The sequence below is a fragment of the Oncorhynchus nerka genome, linkage group LG15, assembly GCF_034236695.1.
Source record: "Oncorhynchus nerka isolate Pitt River linkage group LG15, Oner_Uvic_2.0, whole genome shotgun sequence".
Lineage (NCBI taxonomy): Eukaryota > Metazoa > Chordata > Actinopteri > Salmoniformes > Salmonidae > Oncorhynchus > Oncorhynchus nerka.
This window is the reverse complement of record NC_088410.1, coordinates 39,218,824-39,245,044: the sequence shown is the minus strand read 5'-3', so window position 1 is coordinate 39,245,044 and position 26,221 is coordinate 39,218,824. Positions and strand designations below refer to the sequence as shown.

General features: G+C 42.5%; 1 protein-coding gene across 2 annotated transcripts; it reads right to left on the bottom strand.

Annotated features, from left to right (window-relative positions):
- Window positions 1-256: 256 nt before the first annotated feature.
- On the bottom strand, window positions 257-26,221 carry LOC115119688 (ERO1-like protein beta). Of its 2 annotated transcripts, none has more exons than XM_029648552.2 (16): window positions 25,692-26,221; window positions 22,646-22,765; window positions 20,495-20,578; window positions 20,058-20,099; window positions 13,863-13,945; window positions 13,618-13,691; window positions 12,831-12,951; window positions 11,671-11,717; window positions 11,216-11,230; window positions 11,077-11,103; window positions 10,201-10,293; window positions 9,528-9,774; window positions 8,204-8,273; window positions 7,539-7,625; window positions 6,566-6,699; window positions 257-2,372 (listed from the first exon to the last, which is right to left on the bottom strand). In XM_029648552.2, the coding sequence occupies exons 1-16, from the start codon at window positions 25,860-25,862 to the stop codon at window positions 2,312-2,314; spliced, it is 1,476 nt and encodes a 491-aa protein (XP_029504412.1). In that variant the 5' UTR covers window positions 25,863-26,221; the 3' UTR covers window positions 257-2,311. The 2 variants fall into 2 exon arrangements, with proteins under 2 accessions (XP_029504412.1, XP_029504413.1); XM_029648553.2 differs by lacking the exon at window positions 25,692-26,221 and adding an exon at window positions 24,525-25,001.

Sequence of the window (26,221 nt, the reverse complement as noted above, 5' to 3'; positions counted from 1 at the left end):
ATGTAATATTTTTAAGTGTATAGAGCAGGGGTAAAACCTGTTGGTTTTTGTTCTACCTGATAATTCAATTGCACCCACCTAGTGACCGAGGTCTAAATAAGTCCCTGATTAAAGGGGAACAATGACAAAACACAGTGGAACTTGCTTTGAGGGGTATAAAGTATACCTTTCTGTTACGTTGAGGTCAAATAGTATTGTTCCGAAAGTGCTTGTACATAATAGATCATGGTACAAATCTGAAAAGATGCACAAAAAGTTTGAGTGACAACCAGACATTTTTATTCCTCTGTTCAAATAAATATAATCAAATAAGAATACACATCAATACAGGTGCAACTATATATATATATATATATATATTCATATAGATTTGAAAAAAGTTCAGTAATTTTCCTTTTACAAATAGTACAACTTCCTGGGTCATCTGAATATGTTACAAAGGCAGAGCTAGCAGAAGAGCGTAGAGATCATTGGAGACAAAATGGTGGATTTCATCCAAGAAAGCAGGCTCAAGCTTTTTTTAATCATTATTATTTTTAAACACTTTTTTGGAACTTAAGGCAGACAAGTGGATTGCACAGGACGTTCTGGTGTTTTTGAAAGCATGCAAGGCTCAGACAGACACGCACGCTTTTCCTCGAAGATAATATTTTATCTAGTCTATTTCCTTCATTTTAAGCAAAGAAGGAACAGCTTGTTCAATCTCCATAGCGTTCACATTCAAGGCGACATTAGCGTTGCTGTTAATGTTAGCATAAGCATCCGACAGCTACCACTGACTCAATTCCTACTTACTGGACCCCATGTCTACCTTTGTTTGATTGAATAGAGATCTTTCTTTTACAAAACATGTGTTACAAAGTATTACACAGGTATTGTCTGGCTACCGATTGTTTGATCTTTGCGCATAAGGCAATCTTTGCTTGTGACATTTTCTAACTAATGTTACTCAAGGGGGCGAGGATTCACAAACTAAAAACGTATATGGTGGAAAAACTCAAAAGGTGCTTTGACATAAAGAAAAAAAGGCAACGTAAAATCTTTGGTCCACATGGTGAAATACCTACTTCAGACAGAAATAAAACACGTATAGTGTGTGGAACATTAGGGCTGTTTTCCTAAAGAAGTTAATTCCGCTTTGTGTTTTGTTTCCTCGCCACGATACTAACGAGTATCACGATACTGGTATCGTCCCAGCCCTAAAGGGTATGACGGTTTATGCCATTACGCGTATGCATTTTGAATTGATTTACACGGCAAGCTCACCAAGACACCACAGTGAACTTGACCATCATGGGAGAACAAATCCCACCGCTCGTTTCGATTTGCTTCTTTTCACACCATTGGCTGCATTCTCCATTATACTTTAACAGTACTCTTCTCCAACATGGCAGTTTCACAGGATGACAGCTTATTTAAGTGAACTATGAAACAAATACTGGTTTCGCTTTTAAATTGCCATGAAAACACCTCTTACACATTTGGGATTGCCGTCACCCTGGCAAGTCTAGTCTTTCATAAAACCAATAAAATAATAGGATAAGAATAAAAACACCAGGAACCGTTCTGCCACCAAATAGAATAGGTATGAGAGAAGTGACGCAAGCTTATCGTTGTCAACAGATGCACAATCCGCAAATTGCTCCTTTTTCACATTTAAACGAGGCTTTATATAATACATTTGTGATGTGCAGAAAGACTGGATTGCCACGTGGAGATGTTAACACCCCTAAACAGCTAAATGCACAGACAAAAGCAACAGCAGACACAGTCGCTCACATAGACGTTCAATCAATACATGCACTCACTCACACAGGAAAAAAAAAGGCTACACCTCTAGGATAGCAAAACGCAGTATGCTTATCAAGTTTGTGGTCGTAAAAGTATGGAATGAATCCTAATTTTCGGTATCATTTAGCTGCAACTGGCGATCACCAACAAACAAGTACTCCCTCTCACAAAAACACACCAAAACACCAAAAACACACACTGCTGGGGCTAGCTCACAACTAGTATGCCTGAAATGGTGAACACTTTCACCCACAATAGTAAAAACAAACATTTAAAAACAACGAAATGGAGGTACAGATTTCTCACATTGAGCGCTATGCTCTATGGAAAGACGAGATCTAGATTTAGAAGGAAGGGGAGAGAAGGAGAGTTATACATAGAGGGAGGAGGGGATGGGTGTTCAGTGTCTATCCTGAAGTCCCTGAACTTGATCTTATTCTGGGGAGGAATAAGACTATTGCAGTTCCCTCTGGGCTTGCTCCACCTAGTGGCTAGGAGGTGGTAGTGCTGTTGAAGGGTGTTACCTCTTCTCCTTCAGCAAGGCACGGAAACTATGGAGCTGGTGGATGCTTGTGGAGAGCCTAGCGAGAAAACAGAAGGGGGAAGGAGATGGGGAGAGAAATAGATTAAGAAACTATTTATGACAATGTATGCAATATTTGGCAATATTTACTAAATGTATGTCATGCTAATAGTAATTTGAAATGGCAAGACAGAGAAAGCGTGAGAGAGAGAGATGCGAACACTACTTGAATATACCAATTCCACAGCACATGGTTTATGAACTGATACACAAAACTATATTGGATTCAAAACTTCTAATTTTTAAATTCTTGCAACCAATAGAAGCCTCCTCCCCAAGTTTGTTTTACTCACTGCTTTAGCACACTCTGCTAACCCTGATGTCCTTGCCGTGTCTGAATCCTGGCTCAGGAAGGCCACCAAAAATTCAGAGATTTCCATACCCAACTATAACATCTTCCGTCAAGATAGAACTGCCAAAGGGGGCGGAGTTGCAGTCTACTGCAGAGATAGCCTGCAAAGTAATGTCATACTTTCCAGGTCCATACCCAAACAGTTCGAACTACTAATTTTGAAAATTACCCTCTCCAGAAATAAGTCTCTCACTGTTGCCGCCTGCTACCGACCACCCTCAGCTCCCAGCTGTGCCCTGGACACCATTTGTGAATTGATCGCCCCCCATCTAGCTTCAGAGTTTGTTCTGTTAGGTGACCTAAACTGGGATATGCTTAACACCCAGGCAGTCCTACAATCTAAGCTAGATGCCCTCAATCTCACTCAAATCATCAAGGAACCCACCAGGTACAACCCTAACTCTGTAAACAAGGGCACCCTCATAGACGTCATCCTGACCAACTGGCCCTCCAAATACACCTCCGCTGTCTTCAACCAGGATCTCAGCGATCACTGCCTCATTGCCTGTATCCGCCACGGAGCCGCAGTCAAACGGCCACCCCTCATCACTGTCAAACGCTCCCTAAAACACTTCTGTGAGCAGGCCTTTCTAATCGACCTGGCCCGGGTATCCTGGAAGGACATTGACCTCATCCCGTCAGTTAAGGATGCCTGGTCATTCTTTAAAAGTAACTTCCTCACCATTTTAGATAAGCATGCTCCGTTCAAAAAATGCAGAACCAAGAACAGATACAGCCCTTGGTTCACTCCAGACCTGACTGCCCTCGACCAGCACAAAAACATCCTGTGGCGGACTGCAATAGCATCGAATAGCCCCCGTGATATGCAACTGTTCAGGGAAGTCAGGAACCAATACACGCAGTCAGTCAGGAAAGCTAAGGCCAGCTTCTTCAGGCAGAAGTTTGCATCCTGTAGCTCCAACTCCAAAAGTTCTGGGACACTGTGAAGTCCATGGAGAACAAGAGCACCTCCTCCCAGCTGCCCACTGCACTGAGGCTAGGTAACACGGTCTCCACCGATAAATCCACGATTATCGAAAGCTTCAATAAGCACTTCTCAACGGCTGGCCATGCCTTCCGCCTGGCTACTCCAACCTCGGCCAACAGCTCCGCCCCCCGCAGCTCCTCGCCCAAGCCTCTCCAGGTTCTCCTTTACCCAAATCCAGATAGCAGATGTTCTGAAAGAGCTGCAAAACCTAGACCCGTACAAATCAGCTGGGCTTGACAATCTGGACCCTCCATTTCTGAAACTATCTGCCGCCATTGTCGCAACCCCTATTACCAGCCTGTTCAACCTCTCTTTCATATCGTCTGAGATCCCCAAGGATTGGAAAGCTGCCGCAGTCATCCCCCTCTTCAAAGGGGGAGACACCCTGGACCCAAACTGCTATAGACCTATATCCATCCTGCCCTGCCTATCTAAGGTCTTCGAAAGCCAAGTCAACAAACAGGTCACTGACCATCTCGAATCCCACCGTACCTTCTCCGCTGTGCAATCTGGTTTCCGAGCCGGTCACGGGTGCACCTCAGCCACGCTCAAGGTACTATACGATATCATAACCGCCATCGATAAAAGACAGTACTGTGCAGCCGTCTTCATCGACCTCGCCAAGGCTTTCGACTCTGTCAATCACCATATTCTTATCGGCAGACTCAATAGCCTCGGTTTCTCGGATGACTGCCTTGCCTGGTTCACCAATTACTTTGCAGACAGAGTTCAGTGTGTCAAATCGGAGGGCATGCTGTCCGGTCCTCTGGCAGTCTCTGTGGGGGTGCCACAGGGTTCAATTCTCGGGCCGACTCTTTTCTCTGTATATATCAATGATGTTGCTCTTGCTGCGGGCGATTCCCTGATCCACCTCTACGCAGACGACACCATTCTATATACTTTCGGCCCGTCATTGGACACTGTGCTATCTAACCTCCAAACGAGCTTCAATGCCATACAGCACTCCTTCCGTGGCCTCCAACTGCTCTTAAACGCGAGTAAAACCAAATGCATGCTTTTCAACCGATCGCTGCCTGCACCCGCATGCCCGACTAGCATCACCACCCTGGATGGTTCCGACCTTGAATATGTGGACATCTATAAGTACCTAGGTGTCTGGCTAGACTGCAAACTCTCCTTCCAGACTCACATCAAACATCTCCAATCGAAAATCAAATCAAGAGTCGGCTTTCTATTCCGCAACAAAGCCTCCTTCACCCACGCCGCCAAGCTTACCCTAGTAAAACTGACTATCCTACCGATCCTCGACGATGTCATCTACAAAATGGCTTCCAACACTCTACTCAGCAAACTGGATGCAGTCTATCACAGTGCCATCCGTTTTGTCACCAAAGCACCTTATACCACCCACCACTGCGACTTGTATGCTCTAGTCGGCTGGCCCTCGCTACATATTCGTCGCCAGACCCACTGGCTCCAGGTCATCTACAAGTCCATGCTAGGTAAAGCTCCGCCTTATCTCAGTTCACTGGTCACGATGGCAACACCCATCCGTAGCACGCGCTCCAGCAGGTGTATCTCACTGATCATCCCTAAAGCCAACACCTCATTTGGCCGCCTTTCGTTCCAGTACTCTGCTGCCTGTGACTGGAACGAACTGCAAAAATCGCTGAAGTTGGAGACTTTTATCTCCCTCACCAACTTCAAACATCAGCTATCCGAGCAGCTAACCGATCGCTGCAGCTGTACATAGTCTATTGGTAAATAGCCCACCCATTTTCACCTACCTCATTCCCATACTGTTTTTATACTGTTTAAATTTTTTTTTTTAAAAGTACTTTTCTGCTCTTTTGCACACCAATATCTCTACCTGTACATGACCATCTGATCATTTATCACTCCAGTGTTAATCTGCAAAATTGTATTATTTGCCTACCTCCTCATGCCTTTTGCACACATTGTATATAGACTGCCCATTTTTTTTCTACTGTGTTATTGACTTGTTAATTGTTTACTCCATGTGTAACTCTGTGTTGTCTGTTCACACTGCTATGCTTTATCTTGGCCAGGTCGCAGTTGCAAATGAGAACTTGTTCTCAACTAGCCTACCTGGTTAAATAAAGGTGAAATTTTTTTTTTTAAATAATAATATATATGGGGGACTGTCCATATGTAGCTTGTTTTTGGTCACAGGTCCAGTAATGGTTGAAGAATTGCAACATTTACCTGGCGCTAACGCTGCAGATAGCAATACTTAGTGATTTGAAAAGTCATAGTCAATCAATCAATAATAATTCTATAATAATAATAATAATAATAAAAAAATATACCATTTTTTTGCAAAAAGTATTATATTATACTTTTAGCAAAAATGTTTATCTTTAATTTCCAATCTGTAGAAACTATAAGAATGGAAAGGTTCAGAACTTTTGTGAAGCATCACAGCACAGTTGAAAAATATATGACAAATAGAAATCCAATATGGATGGTGAAGAGATAGACGGAGGAGTTGAATGGAGCAGAAGGGTGGGACTAATAATAACACAACAAATGCTAAATATTCTGTGTCTGTAAAATGTATATAGTGTGTATAAGCTGGAAGTAGAAGCCTAAGTGTTATTGTTTTAGTTTAATCCAATTAGGGGAGGGGTGGTAGGATTAGTGGAAAATATTATGAATCCCCTTCATGAGGCCAACTGTGTTCATTACGCACCAAAGGGAACAAAACAGACTGAAACCAAAGGACTATCTTTATTTTTCCAGCATGAAATTATCATTTTTGTTTTCCATTTTAAAACATTTTCCATTGTGTGCCCTAATGAACACCACCCAGTTTCCAAGGCAGTAGTACCAGCCATAAAGACACAACGTGTATAAAAGTGGTACCAACCTCCCAAAGCCGTTGAGCAAGGCCACTATCTCCTGGCGTGTCAGCTGGAAGCCCTTAGAGGGGCTGTGTTCCGGTAGGTTCTTGATCTCCTTCTCAGAGAAAAGGATCTTCAACGCTGTGCCCAGCCCTTGGGTCTGCAATGGGGTGTTGGGGAGCAATGGGTTTATCATGTGAGAAAGCCTGAGATCTCACACACGCCAATCCATGATCCCACGTGGTTTACTGGTGATAAGGTTTCATGAGCGTATAATTATTTTACCGTTTCTCAATCCTGGTCCTGCACACTTTTGATTCAACTAATCATCATGTCTATGATTAGTGGAACCAAACATCTTCTTATTAAGGCAAAAACTAAAAATGTGCCTTGGGCCCCCCAGGACCAGGATTGAGACACTGCCAAAAGGGTTGAAACGTTGTCGCCCGTGAACCACAATGGGAGCCTAGATTTCAATGTTCAGAGTCTCTTTTTACCTTATGAACATATTTGATATCCAGTAAATTGCTCAGAAACGTTGGATGTGGATACTGGTGTGTAATATTTTCCTATACATCAGATCTAGCACTGTCCCACGATATAGGGTACAATTCCATATGGCTTCTTCCTCTGGACTTTAGTCAAAATCCATTGGTTTTGGTTATTGTCCTAAGGGTATTGTTACTGCTTATAATTTGTGCCCGTGTTATGTGCCGGGATCAGTTTGAAATCAGAAAAGTATCCTTTTAATTAAGCCTTCATACATCAACAATTTAAGATGTATTTTAAATTGATGTATTTTAAACTGAAGCAAGTTGCACTGTAATTTGCAAAGTAACTAAATTAACCCTGATATGAAGAGAAATAAAGGACAAATTGTCTGATCACATCTACAAATAGCACTCATTGCATAACAGCTAACTACAGCCCAGCACAATGGATAATGGGTAACTACCGCTAACAAATAACCATGGGTCCACAGGTGACAAAATGGCGTACCTGTAGCTTCCCCCACAGTCGACATTTACTGCAGCCCACACAGTCCATGATCCGGGAGATGTTTTTAAAATGTAGCCGGAATTCCTCCTGGTAAAAACGGGGGGAGAGAGACGGGAATGTTTCAGGCTTTGCGTCCTGTGGGGGTATGAGCTAGGCTCAATGTGAATAAATAGCCTGCAAACACCTGCATTAATTCAGTGTAATTTGAACAGATTTAGTCATAATCAGTGAGGCTGAGGAATTAAACACACACACACACACACACACACAAGTCAGTTGTCATTAGCTTAGCTATTATGACTTCATGTCAGCCCAAATGTACATTATGTAGGTCTACTAGGCCGTGTCATGAATGTGTCAAGTCAAGTTCAATGGACGCGTCAAAATCATTATACAGTGCATTAAAAAAAAACACTGTCTGTTGACCGAATACTGGCTCATTTAGTTAGCTGCTCGCGCAGTGAGCTAGCACAAACGTCTGTATAGACACATCTGCTCTCCACAGTCCAAATTAAGTCCCACTGTACAAAACTATGGTAGGGACCAAACCATTGAGATACGGGGTCAAAACTATTCTACGATTTGCTTATGGCAAATATAAGCATGTTAGTTAGCATTGCTATGCGGTACTAATAGTGAAATGAAAGTGAGATGCGTAGACTCACCTTCAACGTTTTTGCTTCGATCTTCTGCCCAGCAAACATGGACTTCTCGTCAAAGTGCATTGGGAAAGCTCTGGGAGACGAGAATAGACGGTTATTTCAAAGCCAAGACAATATCCGCTCTAATTCACAGTCAAATCCGACCACTTGAACTGAAACTCATGGTCTCATTGAAGCCCTGGAGTTCAGTAGGGCGAAAGATCCTTAAGACTCAATTGGTCTTGTGGCCTGGTTGGTCTAGCTGTAATGCTGCAGCCTCTGGCATAGGTCTACAGTGTTGGCATGGGTTTGAATCCAGCCTACTGCAAATTTATCCACCATTTCTCGATCTCTCTTCACTGTCACCCTCCTCTCTCACTATCTCTTCTATAAATATATATTTTTAATTCCTTTATAAAATATACACTACTGTTCAAAAGTTTGGGGTCACTTAGAAATGTCCTTGTTTTTGAAAGATAAGCTCATTTTTTGTCCATTAAAATATCATCAAATTGATCAGAAATACAGTGTAGACATTGTTAATGTTGTAAATTACTATTGTAGCTGGAAATGCCAGATATTTAATGGAATATCTACATAGGCGTACAGAGGCCCATTATCAGAAACCATCACTCCTGTGTTACAATGGCACGTTGTGCTAGCTAATCCAAGTTTATAATTTTAAAAGGCTAATTGATGATTAGAAAATCCTTTTGCAATTATGTTAGCACAGCTGAAAACTGCTGATCTGATTAAAGAAGCAATAAAACTGGCCTCTAGACTAGTTGAGTATCTGGAGCATCAGCATTTGTAGGTTTGAATACAGGCTCCAAATGGCCAGAAACAAAGAACTTTCTTCTGAAACTCGTCAGTCTATTCTTGTTCTGAGAAGTGAAGGCTATTCCATGCCAGAAATTGCCAAGAAACTGAAGATCTCATACAACGCTGTGTACTACTCCCTTCACAGAACAGCACAAACTGGCTCTAACCAGAATAGAAAGAGGAGTGGGAGGCCCCGGTGCACAACTGAGCAAGAGGACAAGTACATTAGAGTGTCTAGTTTGAGAAAGACGCCTCACAAGTCCTCAACTGGCAGCCTCATTAAATAGTACCCGCAAAACACTAGTTTCAACGTCAACAGTGAAGAGGCGACTCCGGGATGCTGGCCTTCTGCTGCTGTTTCCAGCTACAATAGTCATTTACAACATTAACAATGTCTACACTGTATTTCTGGTCAATTTGATGTTATGTTAAAAAAATAGCTTTTCTCTCAAAAACAAGGACATTTCAAAGTGACCCCAAACTTTTGAACAGTAGCGTATAAATAAATAAATAACAAAAAACTAACTTGGTCTCGTTGAAGAACTGCAGCAGTAACTCTTTGGTAGCTCGGTCCTCTTGACGGTCACCTGTGTACAGGTTGACGAAGGCTCGATCAAAGTAGGGCGCCACCTTGGAGAGGGCACGTAGCTCGATCAGGTAGAGAAAGTAGAGGTTCTTGAGGCGCCGCGTACCCTCGCCCTTGGTCTCGGCCGGGTCGAAGCGCTGGCGGAACTCCTGCACATTGGGGCCCCACAGGGACTTGCCCCAGCCCTCTGACGAGAGCAGGAGTGAGTGAATAGTGAGGGTTACATTGCCGTTGGCGCAACGTTATGTTAGGGTGAACAATTGGGACCACTGATTTTCAAACCTTTATGCAGTGACGTTACGAAGAAGTAAACACAGTGAATCAGTTATACAAGGATAAAACAGACCCATATGAAGGTATCCCAATACAAGAACACTTACAAAAGTAGAGTAAATATACAGAAAATGCTCAATTGGTTTCACACAAACACGAATACACCACACACATTACTACAACCAGAGATAGAATCCGCCACCCAAATTGCCACGGTTCATCATCAAAATTGCCATAGAATAGAAGAAGCACCTCGAGTCTAAGAATTATAATTCTATGACCATATAAAGCTGGTGACTGTTTTGACATCTATGGAGAGGGTGTGGTCTGTTTTTCCTACCGTCCAGTAGGTACTCTGCACACAGGTGGATGTTGATGCTGCTGTGGAGACCAGAGATGAGCCGGTAGAACACCCTCTTCTCCAAACACAGACCTAGAAGGGAGGATGGGGTGAGAGAGGGAGAGAGAGAGAGTGTGTAGAGGGGTGATGGGAAGAGTGAGGGGGGAGGGGTGGGAGAAAGAAGAGAAAAAAAGAAAGCTTGAGACATGCACACACACCCCTAGTTCAGAAAAATTCTGCCATCACTGTGTATGTGTGTTGTCGACTCATCGCATTTGAGTGACTAGTGTCCCCTCTCTTGGTCCAGTAAGTGTGTCTGCACGTCACAGGACATTCACAACAAAGGACATTCACTACTGTCTGCCTGGTAAAAAAAAAACTTAATGAAGGCATACAAAGTGGGAACTTTTTTCCCCCTACCTTTCCCTATATTGTGCACTACTTTTGACCAGCGCCCCCAAATGTAGTGCAGCATGACATAAATATGACATTTGGGATGCAACCTGAGAGATGTTGAAAACCCATTGTCAAGTGAAAAAAAGTTGAAGAGAGAGAGAGTCTCGGCTGAATTAGTTTGGATGCGAGTGGCTGTTCTGAGTGGTGTGGTTAAGGGGCATTCGACGATGACGTAACATTCAATTGATTCTGAACGGGCTAAATTACAAATAACCCCATTCTTGTGGAATTAATTTACAAGTTTCTACCTGTCCTGTGGTGTCTCATACAGGGAAATGACTGTAGGTTGTAACAGTGCCGATACAAGATGTACCACTGCTTCATTCCAAAATATATTGTGTGTTTGAAGTGAAAATAATGCTAATTTGAAGCGAATTTTTTAAATAATTTGATGAGATAAAAATGCATTTTTAAAGTTACCTTCCAGCCAGTTGTAGAAACCTTCACCTGCACGGATACAAGACGACAATAGGCCTCGTGTCAGTTTGCATTCATTAAAGCATATTATAAACAGCACTATTCAATATACATAGATTAACATGCATAAATTCCAACTTACCGTCATCATCTCCTCCTATGGGAATGAAAAAATACAAAAGAGAGAGGAGGACAAAGGCATGTTACACACGTACTGTGGGCTATTAATATTACACATGCATGAGGACACGCATTCACACACAGACATCTGGAGGAGAAAACTCTACAGTTACTTATAAATAACTCAAGTAACACTACAAGGCAAACGAACAAAATCCCTGCTTTAATTACCACCATCAAGCTGATAGAGAGAGGACATTATCTATTACACAGAAGCTGAATATGCACACACACATTTCTAGAAAGGATTCTGGAAACAATATAAAAACTATTATTATAACCTAATAGCGAAGTGAAAGCATGTGAATACACAGGGCAAATGTAAATAAAAAATAGCTGTCGGTTTAAGTGTGTAAAATACAGGCCACCCTGACAAGGACAATGGAGACAAGACGGTCCAAGAAGAGCATCCCTTACCTCTGGGCGGAACCAGTGGGTTAAGGGGCCGGTACACTGATCTGGGCCTGCAAACCACAAACAATGCGCAATCAGACCCTATACTGGATTAATCACAAGACATACAGTCAGGTCCATGATTATTGGTACACTTGACAAAGACGAGCAAAAAAATAGGAAAAAAATACTATAAAATAAATTATACAAATAGTGAGATATATTGTATCTTCAAAGTAATTGGGAAATTATATTATTTTACACTAATACAATTGATGATTGGCACCCCTGTTTTTAATACTAAAGCACCATCCCCTTCTAAAATTCTTTGAGATTAGATAACACAGTAGCAGGGATATTAGACCATTCCATATCATTCTCCTGCGCTTATGGACTTGCCCTCTTCAATTCAAACCCCATGTTTTCAATGGGGTTCAAGTCTGGAGACCGATGACCATTGCAAAATGTTGATTCTGTGGCTAACCATTACCTTGCAGATTTTGATTAGTGCTTTGGGTTATTGTCTTGCTGGAAAGTCCACTTGAAGCCAAGGCAGAGGCAAACGGGTTTTTAGGCAAAAATGTCCTGGTACTTGGTAAAGTTCATGATGCCGTTGACCTTAACAAGGGCCTCAGGACCAGTGGAAGCAAAACAGCCCCATAACATCAAAGATGCACCACCATATTTTACCATAGGTATGAGGTACTTTATTGCATATGCTTCCCTTTTTTGATGCCAAACCCAGCACTGGTGTGTGTGGCCAACGAACTCTATTTTCATGTCATCTGACCATAGCGCCCCCTAGAGTTTGATAGGAACCTGTGCTATGGTCAGATGACATGAAAACAGAACTGCAGTAAAATATGGTGGTGGATCTTTGATGCACACATGCCAATAATTATGGACCTGACTGTACATCAGCCCATCGAAGAGAGGGAAGCTGAAATATTTCAGCTAGCTACATTTACATTTAACATTTACATTTAAGTCATTTAGCAGACGCTCTTATCCAGAGCGACTTACAAATTGGGCTACAGATTAGGGAACATGTCCCTCGTGGTGTGTGTGAGTGGACCGTGCGCAAGTAGGCATGTGAGAGATAGAGTTAATGTGTGTGTAAAGCTGCATTCAGAGGCATGTGCACAAGTTTTTTGTGTGTGTGTGTGTGTGTGTGTGTGTCTCACTTGAAGCAGTTTTCCTCGTAGATGCTGTTCCACACTCTCCAGGCTGAGGGGCCCTTGTAGCCAGTGTAGCGCTCTGGGTTTAGGAGCAGGTCCACATAGTCTGCATCTGGTGACGTCTCATCTGACAGAAGAAAGGTATGAGAAAGAATGAGAGAACATTGGGATGGATGGATAGATAAATCACTTTCACTATTGAGAGACACCTTATAAAATCTCTTGTCAATGTTAAAGGGGTATTGGACACCAATAACAAAATGTGTCCGATGTTTTCACACCTCAAAAAGTGACTGTTACACTAAATGCACACTATTTGCAGAGCATGAGACGCTCCTACTAATTTGAATGAAACCTGGAACTAAGACACACGGCTTCACGAGAGGCTCGCGTTGCTGAGCGTATAATCTCAGACACCCAGAACTAAATATTTTCGTAATTTCATCAGATGCTTGATTATGTTCTGGGGGGGAGACGTATTTAGAAAATATTCTAACGAGACTAGAGAAGTCTCCACCTCTCTAAACAGATACTCTCAGACAGTTACATGCGTTTGCCATCAAAGATTACTGAGCGTATAATTAAGTTCTGGTACTATTTCCAAGATTTGTAGCGTAGCTCACGCCCAAGAACAATTGATAAAAGCGGTTCTCACACACTGGCCAAAAGTTCCCCTTCCAGTCTGAGAAGAAATACACCAACCTCGATCCCATACAAATGGAAAAGATAGGCACCGTCTAAAAAGTCAATAAGTCTCTTAGGTGGAGAATTGAAGTGGAAGAGTGGGCCTTACCATCTAGCTCACAGAAGTGGTCCTGTGCGTCATCGTGCCGGGCCCAGTCCTCAAAGGCCTCTTTACTATAGTTACTATAGGAGGAGGAAAAGTAGTACAGAAAACCACTCTCGGACAATGCTTTCATTCATCGGAAATAACCACCATGTTTTGCAGTGTTGGTTTAGTAATTTCTTATCAAAACAGATGCCCATGTATGTATGAGGCCTTTTAGGGAAGTAGCATGCGTGTGCATTTGCTCTTACCTCAGGGTGCTGTTAATGGCCCCCAGGTCTTGGGCTTGTTCACAATCTACTATGTCTGTGTTGGCGTTGGCCACCTGGGAGTACTGGCCACAAGGATAGAAAGATAAAATAGCATTAGCTAGAAGAAATAAGATAACTTTAAAGAAAAAAATCTGTAGCCTAAGAAAAATGCTCCAGCTGGGTCGTTCAATTGGATTTAAATCACTTTTTGATGGCACCCCTTCTGATTTGAACCAAACCTTCCATACATATTTGCCCATGGTTACTTTTTGGACCTGAATGCCAAAACAGATAGACATGCTCAATGTTGAACCACTTCGCATGCTCTCACTACTGGTGTCACCCAGGGCTCGGTTCTAGGCCCCATCCTCTTTTCTCTCCATACACCAAGTCACTCGGCTCCATCATATCCTCTTATGGTCTCTTCTATCATTGCTATGCAGATAACACTCAACTACTTTTCTCATTCCTCCCTTCTGACACCCAGGTGGCGACACGCATCTCTGCCTGCTTGGCAGATATCTCAGTTTGGATGTTAACCCACCGCCTCAAGCTCAACTTTGACAAGACAGAGCTGCTCTTACTTTCGGGGAAAACCTGCCCGCTCCAAGACGACTCAATCATGGTCGACATCTCCACGGTGTCCCCCTCCTAGAGTGCACAGAACTTTGGCATTACCCTGGACATCACCCTGCCGTTCTCTGCAAACATCAAAATAGTGACTTGCTCCTGCAGGTTCATGCTCTACAACATCTGTAGAGTACAACCCTTCCTCACACAGGAAGCAGCGCAAGTCCTAATCCAGGCCATCGTCCTATCCCGTCTGGACTACTGCAATTGTCTGTTGGGATCCCAGTTTATGCCATCAAACCCATGCAACTTATCCAGAACACTGCAGCCTGTCTGGTGTTCAACCTTCCCAAGTTCTCCCATATCACCCCACTCCTCCGTAGACTTTGGCTACTTTTTAAGTAAATACCTGTCGTCAACTTGTGCAATACGTTAGAACAGGTATTCCCAAACTGGGGTATGCGCAATGCAGTCATGGGTACACCAAATAAAAATGTGATTCGCATTTAATTTTAAAAAATCTTCACATTTTCAAACAGTACATGTATATTTTCCAACGCGGCTATACATTTGGGTGAAGTTTTCCCCCCCTCACCCGAGTTGTCTCATTTCACTGCCAAAAAAATTAAATCAAACCATCTAGCGTTCAGCGAAATAACAAGATGTCAAATACAGGTAGCCTAGTCAAACAATGTACATCTAATCACATTAACCATTACTCTCTCACAGGAAACCTTCACTCTTGCGCAGACATTTAGAAACGAAACATGACAATTTGAAAAGAAGGCCACAGGAGTTTTTGGAACTTCACTATATCACATTTGACATTGTCCGTAAGCTTGACTTCATTTGCACACAAAGAAATCATACAATGATGGAAAGACCTGTGTGTTGTCCTTGTTAATGCAGAGAAGAGCTCCAACTTCTTAATCATGGCCTCAATTTTGTCCCGCACATTGAATATAGTTGCGGAGAGTCCCTGTAATCCTAGATTCAGATCATTCAGGCGAGAAAAAGCATCACCCAGATAGGCCAGTCATGTGAGAAACTCGTCATCATGCAAGCGGTCAGACAAGTGGAAATGATGGTCAGTAAAGGAAACTTTAAGCTCGTCACTTAATTTTAAAAAACGTGTCAATACTTTGCCCTTGATAACCAGCACACTTATGTATGTTGTAAAAGCGTTACATGGTCGCTGCCCATATCATTGCATAGTGCAGAAAATACACGAGAGTTAAGGGGCCTTGCTTTAACAAAGTTAAGCATTTTCACTATAGTGTCCAAAACGTCTTTCAAGCTTTCAGGCATTCCCTTGGAAGCAAGAGCCTCTCGGTGGATGCTGCAGTATACCCAAGTGGCATCAGGAGCAACTGCTTGCATGCGCATTACCACTCCACTATGTCTCCCTGTCATGGCTTTTGCGCCATCAGTACAGATACCAACATGAGCAGCAGCTACGTTTGGCTACATACGTATGTGGAATTCCCCCGAGAGAGTAACGTGATTGGATGTAAATAATTTGACTAGGCTACCTGTATTTGACATTGTGTTGTTATTTCGCTCTACACTAGATGGTTTAATTTTATTTTTGGCTGTGAAACGAGGCTACTCAGGCGCGAATAAAACCTCACCCAAACGTTAGAAAATATAAATGGACTGAACATTTTTTCTGTTTTGAAATGTGAATCACATTTTTATTTGGCGTACCCCAGTTTGGGAATACCTGTCTTATAGGGATTACAGTACAACTAAAGGAGTCTGTATTGAAAACATGCCCACGTCAAGGGAGATACCCATTTAGGCAATCCCTAGCTGCTGGGCTGCTCAGTCCTGGCCCTGAGGGTGTGCCGTCCTGTGGGTTGTCACTCTGATCTTGGCCTAACACAACCGAAACTAATAATTTATTGTTTCATTAAGATCATAAAGCTGAGTGGGGTGTGTTGGTTGGGTTTGGGGACTGCAGGATGTTGGACCCCTAGGGACAAGACGGGGCGACCTAGCTATATTGTGTGCAAGTAAAAAGAGCTCTACACTTTTAGTCCCATGAGATTAATTATATGTAAGATTTGCAGTTTCTGTGTGTTAATGTATATTTAAGGTGCATTTTTTTTGTTTTGTTTTTTGTTTCCAAAACTTTCCCTTGGAATTAAGAAAATTAAAAGGAAATTGTGTTGAGAGTTGAGTTATTGACTAGACTGGTGGGGGTCAGGCATGCAGGTGGCTCGGGCTGGTTGGTCATTCTGGCTGAAATTTGATATAGAGGATTTCTTAATGAAGACAATTAAAAAGTATTTTTTTTTTAAATGTTAAGAGTTTGTTAGGTGCAACACAATATCTATTATTGAATTACCGTCGATCTAGCTCAGTCTTATTGTTCACTTAAATGTAATTATGATCTCCTACCTAGCTTGATGACTGTGGGCATTTATGCTTACTTTTTGTTCTAAATGGAAATGGCATATTAAATTGTGTAAAAATGAAGGCAATTAGCTTTACATGCCTCAAACAAATTCACCAGGTTATGCCCCCCCCCCCCCCCACATCTAAAACTAAAGTGGTGGCCCTGCATGCAACAAACTGAGTAGCGTTTGAGTTACTTGTATAGTTTAAGTAAGAAACTGTACAAAATATGCACGTTAGCATTCTTTATGAGGATCCCCCTTGGGTTGTGCCCAAATTGGGTGTGGTTATATCCTTCCTGTTTGGCCCTGTCCGGGGGTATCATCGGATGGGGCCACAGTGTCTCCTGACCCCTCCTGTCTCAGCCTCCAGTATTTATGCTGCAGTAGTTTATGTGTCGGGGTGCTAGGGTCAGTTTGTTATATCTGGAGTACTTCTCCCGTCTTATCCGGTGTCCTGTGTGAATTTAAGTATGCTCTCTCTCACTTGGAGGACCTGAGCCCTAGGACCATGACTCAGGGCTACCTGGCATGATGACTCCTTGCTGTCCCCAGTCCACCTGGCCGTGCTGCTGCTCCAGTTTCAACTGTTCTGCCTGCGGCTATGGAATCCTGACCTTTTCACCGGACGTGCTACCTGTCCCAGACCTATTATTTGACCATGCTGGTCATTTATGAACATTTGAACATCTTGGCCATGTTCTGTTATAATCTCCACCCGGCACAGCCAGAAGAGGACTGGCCACCCCTCATAGCCTGGTTCCTCTCTAGGTTTCTTCTTAGGTTTTGGCCTTTCTAAGGAGGCATTGCTTGCTGTTTGGGGTTTTCGGCTGGGTTTCTGTACAGCTTTTTGAGATATCAGCTGATGTACGAAGGGCTATATAAATACATTTGATTTGATCCCTTAGTACTTGTTAGCATGTTGTTAGCATACTGGTAAGCGACGTTATATATATATAAATACCTGCAGTCAACTTGTCCACTAGGTAATAGATAAGCCAGATTGCGTTCATCATTTCGGCCGTTAAAAATGATTTTTTCATTATGAAGCTTACCGGTACTAGTTCCCCAAAAACAGCAGTTTGAGCCAATCATGTTTATTTACAAAGAAGCACAACGAGCAACATGGGTGAGTCACTCCTGCAGCACAACTTAAGTGAGGTGATCAAGTTACACTTGTAGGGAATTCACTACTGTTTGCCAGCTATATATCCTATAACTATTAAGTTATCTATAAATAAATTCTCTCCAGCTGGGTTTTTACTAACTTGTTCATTTTGATAACTTGCTAATGTTAGCTTGCAAGATCAAGCTTCTTGGAGCAGCAGAGAACATCACCTCTTGTATTAAGATCACTGCTGCCTAATATTTGTTTTGTGTGTGCTACAAACTGTGTTTTGCGATGCTTGCATAACTTTGAGCTGGGTTGTCTGTCCTAGTAGTAAATGTTTGCATAATTTAAAAGCTTATATCAAACTCAACCTATCTTTTCCAGTGATGAAGACATGGAATGCTCATGGTAGGGAGGGGTATGCAAAATGGGTCATCTTTGAGCACCTCTATCTCCTAAATGTTTTGGCATTCAAGCCCAAAAAGCTACTTTTTGACCACTACCATAAATATGTATTAAACATTTCGTTACAATCAAAAGGGGTGCAGTCAAACGGTGATTGAAATCAAATGGAACGACCCCTCTTTCATATCAATTAGGTTAGGCTAAATCCTTCATATAGGGCTCCCTACTCTGCAGACTTCAACTTGAGTTCTTCACACACTGTCTGCAATAGGACTACACTTTTCAAATAGAAAGTCAATCAAGAAAATAAATGCCTGAGGGGCTAAACAAATAAGTTAAGCTAATGCCACTAGCAACGAAGCATTAAAAGCTAAATAAACAACTCTAATGTGCACAGTCAGCTAATGTTTCGTCACGACCTCACACACCTGCTGTGCTTTTTCCTGCGGCATGGCCACGTCGACAGCCACATAGCGTCTCTAGCCAACGCTGCCTAGAATATGCTAGACAGTTCTCCCTCTGTGCCTTCAGCTGTGGGCGAGCACCACCACAGCTCTAACTGTGAATTTAATCAGCCTTTTTCCTCACATGTCTCCAGAAGCACACTTAACGCTAACCCCTAACACTGGGGGTGATGTGGCAGAAATCCTCATACAACAGACCACACAATAAGGGACCAGAGACCTCGGGGGGTCAAACCAGATGTAGCTAATAAACTACTGTAAAATTTTGAAGAGCTGTCTGGCTTAACGCTGTTGGTCGAAAATCTATGAGATGGGTTTGATTTCATTAAAAGGTGAAAAACAATAAACCTTGCCCTGTACATAATGTAGCCTACAGCCATGTTACTAGCCCTATCATGTGTGTAGCCCCTGCTGGAGTGGAAAGTGTGAAAAAGCCATGGGACTAAATACACCAAACTAGGAGCCCATTGAAAAGCTCAACCGATGTGTCCAAACATCAACTTTTCCCACTAACTAAAGCTATAGCCGGATTTGACCTTGACTGGCAATCAGTCCAGATGTCCAACAAACACTGGTGGGTCAATACAAGATAAACAGAAGGCACTACGCCAGAGTTGTGTTCATTAGGGCACGTAAAAAAAAAAAAACTTTGCAGAAGAGAACAAAAACAAGCAGAGAGTAATGAGCGATTTCAGTGGCCACCAAGTACGGAATCAGCAGCCAAGACAGACAGAGACTGCGTCCCAAATAACAACCTAGGCCCAAAGGGTTCTGGTCAAAAGTAGAGTAGTATATAAGGAATAGAGTGCCATTTTGGACATAACCTAGTCAGAAAGTGCTGGAACAAGCACACACACTATTTACCTGGCCACACTGTGACAAGGCAAACAAACGCTTGCTTTTCTTTCCTATTTCTGTCTGCTCTCTAGAGGTAGCCTAGCCTACATGTACATAACACTCCAGAGACCCTCAGGTAAAATCAGATATAAAATAGAACATATCCAACTATTAGAAATCCTTCTAGCCATCAATTTACACAGTATTCTGTTTAACGTACTCCTTTGCCCTAATTCCCTTTAAAACATAGTTAAGCACACTCCTGTTTCTTTGCCATATTGCATGAAAATAGAGAGTGCGTATGGTACACTCTTTCCCTTTCATTTTAACGTGTTTGTAGAGTGTGTTTGTATTCATTACAGTTGAATGGCTGAGTGAACGTTGCCTGTCTGGGGATTGACCGCCTTACCCTATTGTAGTTTCCAGACTTAATTCCCACTGGAATCTTGCTCTGTAAACAAACACACACAAAGAAAACCGATGGGACTGGTGAAGATCACTGTCAACAACGCAGAACGCAGGTCACAGAGGCTAAGCTATAACTAACAGAAAACACAGATTAGAATACAAAGACTCGGGAAACAGTATATTAACAATTGTAAACTAACCCACTAAGGGTTAGGGGCCCTTGCCCCGGTCTCTTCTTGCAGGCCTAGAACTAAAAGAATTAGAGTGATTAGCAATATACTAATAATAGCTCCACCTTGTTGTAGCCTACGTGGAATTTTCACCACATTGCCAATACTTATTTAACCATTATAGACCTACAGGAGGTGCTTGTGGGTAATGAATACTAGAAGTCGATTTGGGGACCAATGTAGATAATTGTGGGTCGGTTGAACTGACCTCTGGACAGGGCTCCACTTGGCAGTCCTTGATGGAGCAGTGGCCATCATCGGCCCAGAAGGGACAGGGCCTATTCAGGTTGACCTGTGGAGAAGAGAAGAGTTAGGATGGCATGGTATATGCTATGAAAGTGACTGCGTCACACAGAGATGTGATGTGTTGGAGACAGGCAAGACAGAACAGCTAGACTAAATTCACTGTTTTCCCAATTTAGACCTTTATGTATGAGCATAAGCGTCTCAAATAATGATGTTAACAAATGACTCAGATTCTCTTTCCGTTGACACGTTCCAGAGACGAGCTCCGTCGTAAACGCCACAGGGAATAGTCGCTGCTGGTGACCTTTTCCCCCAGTTGTGCTCGTCATTGGAGACGTCAACCTCATACGAAGGTGACAGTGTGAGGAGAATACTTCATAATTAGAAAAGGGTGGCACGCTATCTGCGGGTTCAAAAGTATCGCTCGGTCAATGGGATGGTGACTAGTGGAGCAGATTACTAACCAGCGGCAGACAGAAAATTATTCGGATTATCACACTAGGGGCCAGATGAGTATTCTGAAAATATTAATGGATGTTCCTATGAGTCCATTCTTCCTTTTCAGAGTTCCTGATGGGATGTTCACAGTGGGAAAAGGGCAATACACTCTGCCTTTAGAATGAGGTGGCTTGGTGTGTATGAACGCAACAGCTGGACTCACACAGCGATTGTTTTTTTTACTGTCTTTGTGAAAAGATTAAGTGACTCGATGTGCCTCAATGTTTCCTTATGGATGCTAGGTGTTGGGAAAGCATTCGAGCAGTTATACAAATGTACCAGCACTCTGTCCCCTGTTATCAGAGAGAATTATATATTTGCATCAGGTTCTACATATGGGCAACTCGTAACACTGTCTAGAGAAGCAAAAGGATGATTGGGAAAGAGGGATGACAAGGTTTGTCAGCACTGGACTTGACCTACTGCAATTTCCTTTAAGATTCAGTAACATCCACATGGTGATGTCATCCTCATGCATTATTTCTAATACCTAGGTTTCAGTATGAGGAGCATCTAATTTTCACACTTATTGTACCTGACAAGTATCACATACCATGATTGGAACGCACGGTCAATTAGTTTTTGCTGTAACAAGGGCCCAAGCATGTTTTTCCTGGTCAGGGTGTATTCATTAGAGCACACTGTTTTGCAATGGAAAATGTTTTGCAACAAAAACAAGCCTTTCTTATAGAAGGGTTGGCTTACAACGTCACAAAAATGATGCGTAAGCATCAATGAGGCAGAAGGCCGTGTGGGTTTATGATTTTGAACAGTCAGATAGCTAGCAACAATAACAAGATGCCATGTTGGGAATCGTAGGTGGCTCGTTTTAGCTCGGTGCGATGTTGTTTTGACTCTTGTCATGCCTATGCTAATATGGCTAAAATTAGCTAGCTAGCTAACCAACAACTAACAATTTATTTGAGACCATAAGTGCTAATTTATATATTTTTTCCAACATGTCAACAATCTAAGCCAACCCCGTCTGTTTTGCGCCACTGTTGCGCACGCAATGGTTTTGTTGCTAAACAACCAACCCTATGGGACAAGTTTAGGTTAGTCCCGTCATATTTCAGCCCGTTTGCATCCGTTTGGTTCCTAGTGAATACACCCCTGGACATTATAATGTAAACAAGAGTAGCACAATTCCAACAAGAACATTAGTCCCAAGCAGAGACATCCTCTGCAATACTAACACCATCATTAAGTTTCCTGATGACACAACAGGGTTAGTAGGCCTGATCACCGACAACGATGAGACAGCCTATAGGGAGGAGGTCAGAGACCTGGCCGTGTGGTCCCAGGACAACAACCTCTCCTTCAACATGATCAAGACAAAGGAGATGATTGTGGACTACAGGAAAAGGAGGACCGAGCACGCCCCCATTCTCATCGACGGGGCTGTAGTGGAGCAGGTTGAGAGCTTCAAGTTCCTTGGTGTCCACATCACAATCAAACTAACATGGTCCAAGCACACCAAGACAATCGTGAAGGGGGCACATGGCGGATGTGTTGTTATCTACCCTTACCACCTGGGGGTGGCCCGTCAGTAAGTTCAGGATCAAGATGCAGAGGGGGATGTTTAGTCACCTCTGCAAGTCTATTTAGTACTTACCCTGTAGTACCTGAAGTAGTCTCTCTCGGTCAGCTTCTGAATGCGGGGGTAGATCTTGAAGTTGTTGAAGACATCGATGCTCTCGATGTCACAGAAGCAGTCATCCAAGACGCCTGTCAACTGAGGGAAACAACACGGAGAACGCCTTAAGAATGAAGGTTGTACACCCATGTTAATTTTAGTCACAAAAATAGTGTGTCAAACAACGTTTTTTCAGTGGCAATTGACTACACCATAACTGACTAAATAGACCCAGGAAAAACAATAACTAAACAAAAAAGATAGTTCATTTCAGTTGACTAAAACGAGACAAGACTAAATTATCTCTGTAGATAAAATCAGACTACTAGGTGGGCTGGACAAGCGTTTTAGGAGAGATTGAGAGCTTTTCAGTGATAAGCACAATTAATACTAACAGTATTAGAAGCGCAGCACGGCTCTGTTCAGCAGTGCGAAGAACCCGCCACGCACAGCCTAGCCTACATCAGCTGGTGAGCTGCAGGGGAAAAAGCGATGAGTGTGGGCAGGTTAGGCAGACAGGTTCTGCTCAAGCGCCACTGCCAATTAAACACATGGCACAGGTGACTCTTGTTTCTCTGTAGCTAACCAGTCACCACCAGACTCCCTTTGCCTGGTTAAGAAACACATGCTGCTTTACGAAATTAAAAACAATAGCAGCATTAAGTTTAATAGTAAAACTAGTCTAGCTTGTTTCTAGCCATTACCGCTCAAAATAAATTATCCATAATAGCCGCGCTATTATGTTCAATCGTGCATTGGCGGACCGCATTTTACATTCATAAAGCACACCACGGGCTGTTTTAAAACTAGGCTACTTGCAGACCGGACTGTTAACCATTTGTTTAGGCTACACCTTGTTGGGGTGAAATTGCACAAAATAAAATAATGCAGTGCGTTATGGGATAACACTCCGCTCTGAAGCAGCGTTGACTTGTCAAAGTGGCTATCGGAGGGCCTAATTAGGCCATAATATTCCCCCCTTCAGCTTTGGGACACTTTGGTGAAAATTGAGGGCCGTGGGGCGAGGGGAAGTGGGTGATATGGGATTCAGCCAAAGGAGGAGGGGGGGGGGGGGTGGCGGCAGAGATAGAAGGACAGAACAAGGGCAAAAGCTGGCCTGCAAATGTTAACTTCCTCTTACACACATTTAGCCTACCGGTACTTTAAAACTGCCCCATACTCTCAAACACCACAAAACACTTAAGCAGCATGACGACATTTGTCCCATTTGTTGGCCAAAATTTGGTTACCAAAACATGTACCATTCTCCCTCCACCTTTTCATACATTTGATACCTGCAGACAACCGGCTTAACTCCCCATGCATAATGAAATAGACCAACTGTGTTGGTCTGGTCCAGAAGACACCGAAGTCTTCCCACTCTCTCTCATATCATAAAGTATTCAGGTCTAGAGCCAATCAATGCAAATGGTGTTACAGAAAATATTTGTTAAAAACTCATTTCAGGAGTACATTCTAACTACAGTCGTATGAAAGGTATGTGGGTCACTGTCACCAAAGCAGAGACATACACTATTTTATAAGAACAAGTTGCGCAAGACTGCATGTTGCAAGAATTCTATGAAATTAAGTTATCTTAGCACTGTGTAGACTATTCAGTCACTTTCACGTCAGTGGTTCTGTGTCATGATGAGGAGAAAACCGAGTAGCATATCTGACCAGCTGTTACTGACAACTAGTTTCACAAGCTGGCTACTATACAAAGAGCAGAAAGACGTTTCTCTTTCAATTTATTCTATGTCATTGTGACAATAAGTCAGAAATGTAACTAACAGTTGTACATTGACACAAGCATCATCATATAGCCCACAGCTGGAAACATAACCATATATCTGACCTCTGAGTGTAGCTGTCCAGAGAATGTGATGGGAAGTAGTGAAGCCATCCATAAGTAACAAAGTACTCTGAGCATGCTGGTGAATTCAAAACCATTGAGTGGTTTCCCTGGTTGTTGTTAATTAAAAATATAGTTTAATTTGCCTATTTCTCTGAGGAGCTGCTATCTTTAACAATAGTTTTAAATTACAAAAATAAGACCAGCCTTAGGGACTGCTGTATCCTACTTCAACAGACAGGTGAGAGTTTGCCAGAGTTGATGGGAAGACTCTGACCTAACCTGGGGATGAGCTGTCATTTCAGACCACTTATTTTCCTCGTGCATAATTCGCCTGCCCAGGCCTAGCCTCCAAACAAGATGTGTCTGCAGCTATCAAACTTAGTCCCGCCTCTATACCTGACGTTTGTAGTCTTTACTTCGATTCAAGGACATTTAAAACAACTATTACTCACGGAAGAGAAGACTACATGTCCCACAAACTCATTGGGAAGGAAACTTTAGTATGGCCAATCAGACGACACCACGTCTCGGTCTTCTCATATTACTCATGTGAGTGCAATTTGTTAGAAATAATAAAAGGCACGTTCCATAGTATAAAACAAATGGATTGCAGTATGTGGGTCAAATCAGTCGTCGATCACATACACACATACACTCATTTTAGTAGCTGACTAATTTCTAACGTCGGCATGAATGACAAACATCAAGAAAACATTACACCGCAATATAACATTGCACGAGATAGGCATACAAAACACAAGTGATACTGGAAGTGGCAGATTTGGTGAATTAAAATCAGATATTCGCATGATAAGGGAAAGTTCGACTATGACAGGGGTAACGTTATTGAGTTGAGATGCGCACAAGCACGAGATATTGGTTGTCAAATTACACTGTACAGCAATTACAAAAACAAATAGTTGGCTAAGAGTATCTTTATCCACCCATTGTAGTGTTTCGATGTGCAAGGCGAAATCAACCATATGGTTCGATGTTATGTCCGGTTGTCCATAAAGTTGGAAAAGTCAGTGTTAAGGCGCCAGCAAGCTTCACTGTATGATGACGTCAAATTAACGTGACAGTAGAAAACGCTAGAAGAATGTTCCTCCAACGCAGTCATTTAACCTTTCCAAACGGACATTGATATTGCAAGTTGGATGAACTTACGTGACAAAAACAGCTCTGGTCTTGACTGTCAGGAGCATCTTCTTTGGAAGAATATTGGTTGTTGTACGTTTTGACTCTGTTGTGAAACCAACCCAGAACAAAGACAAAGTCCCCAAATAACAACCACAACAAAACCAGAAGTCCTGCGGATTGTGTCGTGTTTCTTATCATCACTGATGCAAATGCAACGCGCCACGAAAGACAAAAACAAAGGACAGTTTTGAAATGTAACTGGATAGTTGACAGGCTAGCTAATGATGATGTGCTACTAGCTAACGTCGTTTGTTGTTGCTAGTGCGCACTACCTATCAGCGGAGAAAATCTTCTTCGCTTGTCGTAATGATAAATGAAAGTCTCCAACCAAAGCTGACGGCTGTACGACTATATCTTCAGAAGTAACTTGTGATAATGTCTAGTATCACCAGTAGTCGTTGTAAATAATGTTTACAAATCCAAAAATCCCAAGTTTTGCCATCTAAAAAAAACAGTTGTCTACCCGAGACGATTGGAAAAAAAATCAGCTACGGAAA

Excerpts from the sequence above, each read along its gene's own strand:
- LOC115119688 (XM_029648552.2), bottom strand. The coding sequence starts at position 25,862 with ATGATAAGAAACACGACACAATCCGCAGGACTTCTGGTTTTGTTGTGG. Across the intron at positions 11,718-12,830 it reads TACGAGGAAAACTGCTTCAA|GCCCAGATCAGTGTACCGGC; the intron begins GTGAGACACACA and ends TGTGGTTTGCAG. Across the intron at positions 9,775-10,200 it reads TGCAGAGTACCTACTGGACG|AGGGCTGGGGCAAGTCCCTG; the intron begins GTAGGAAAAACA and ends TGCTCTCGTCAG.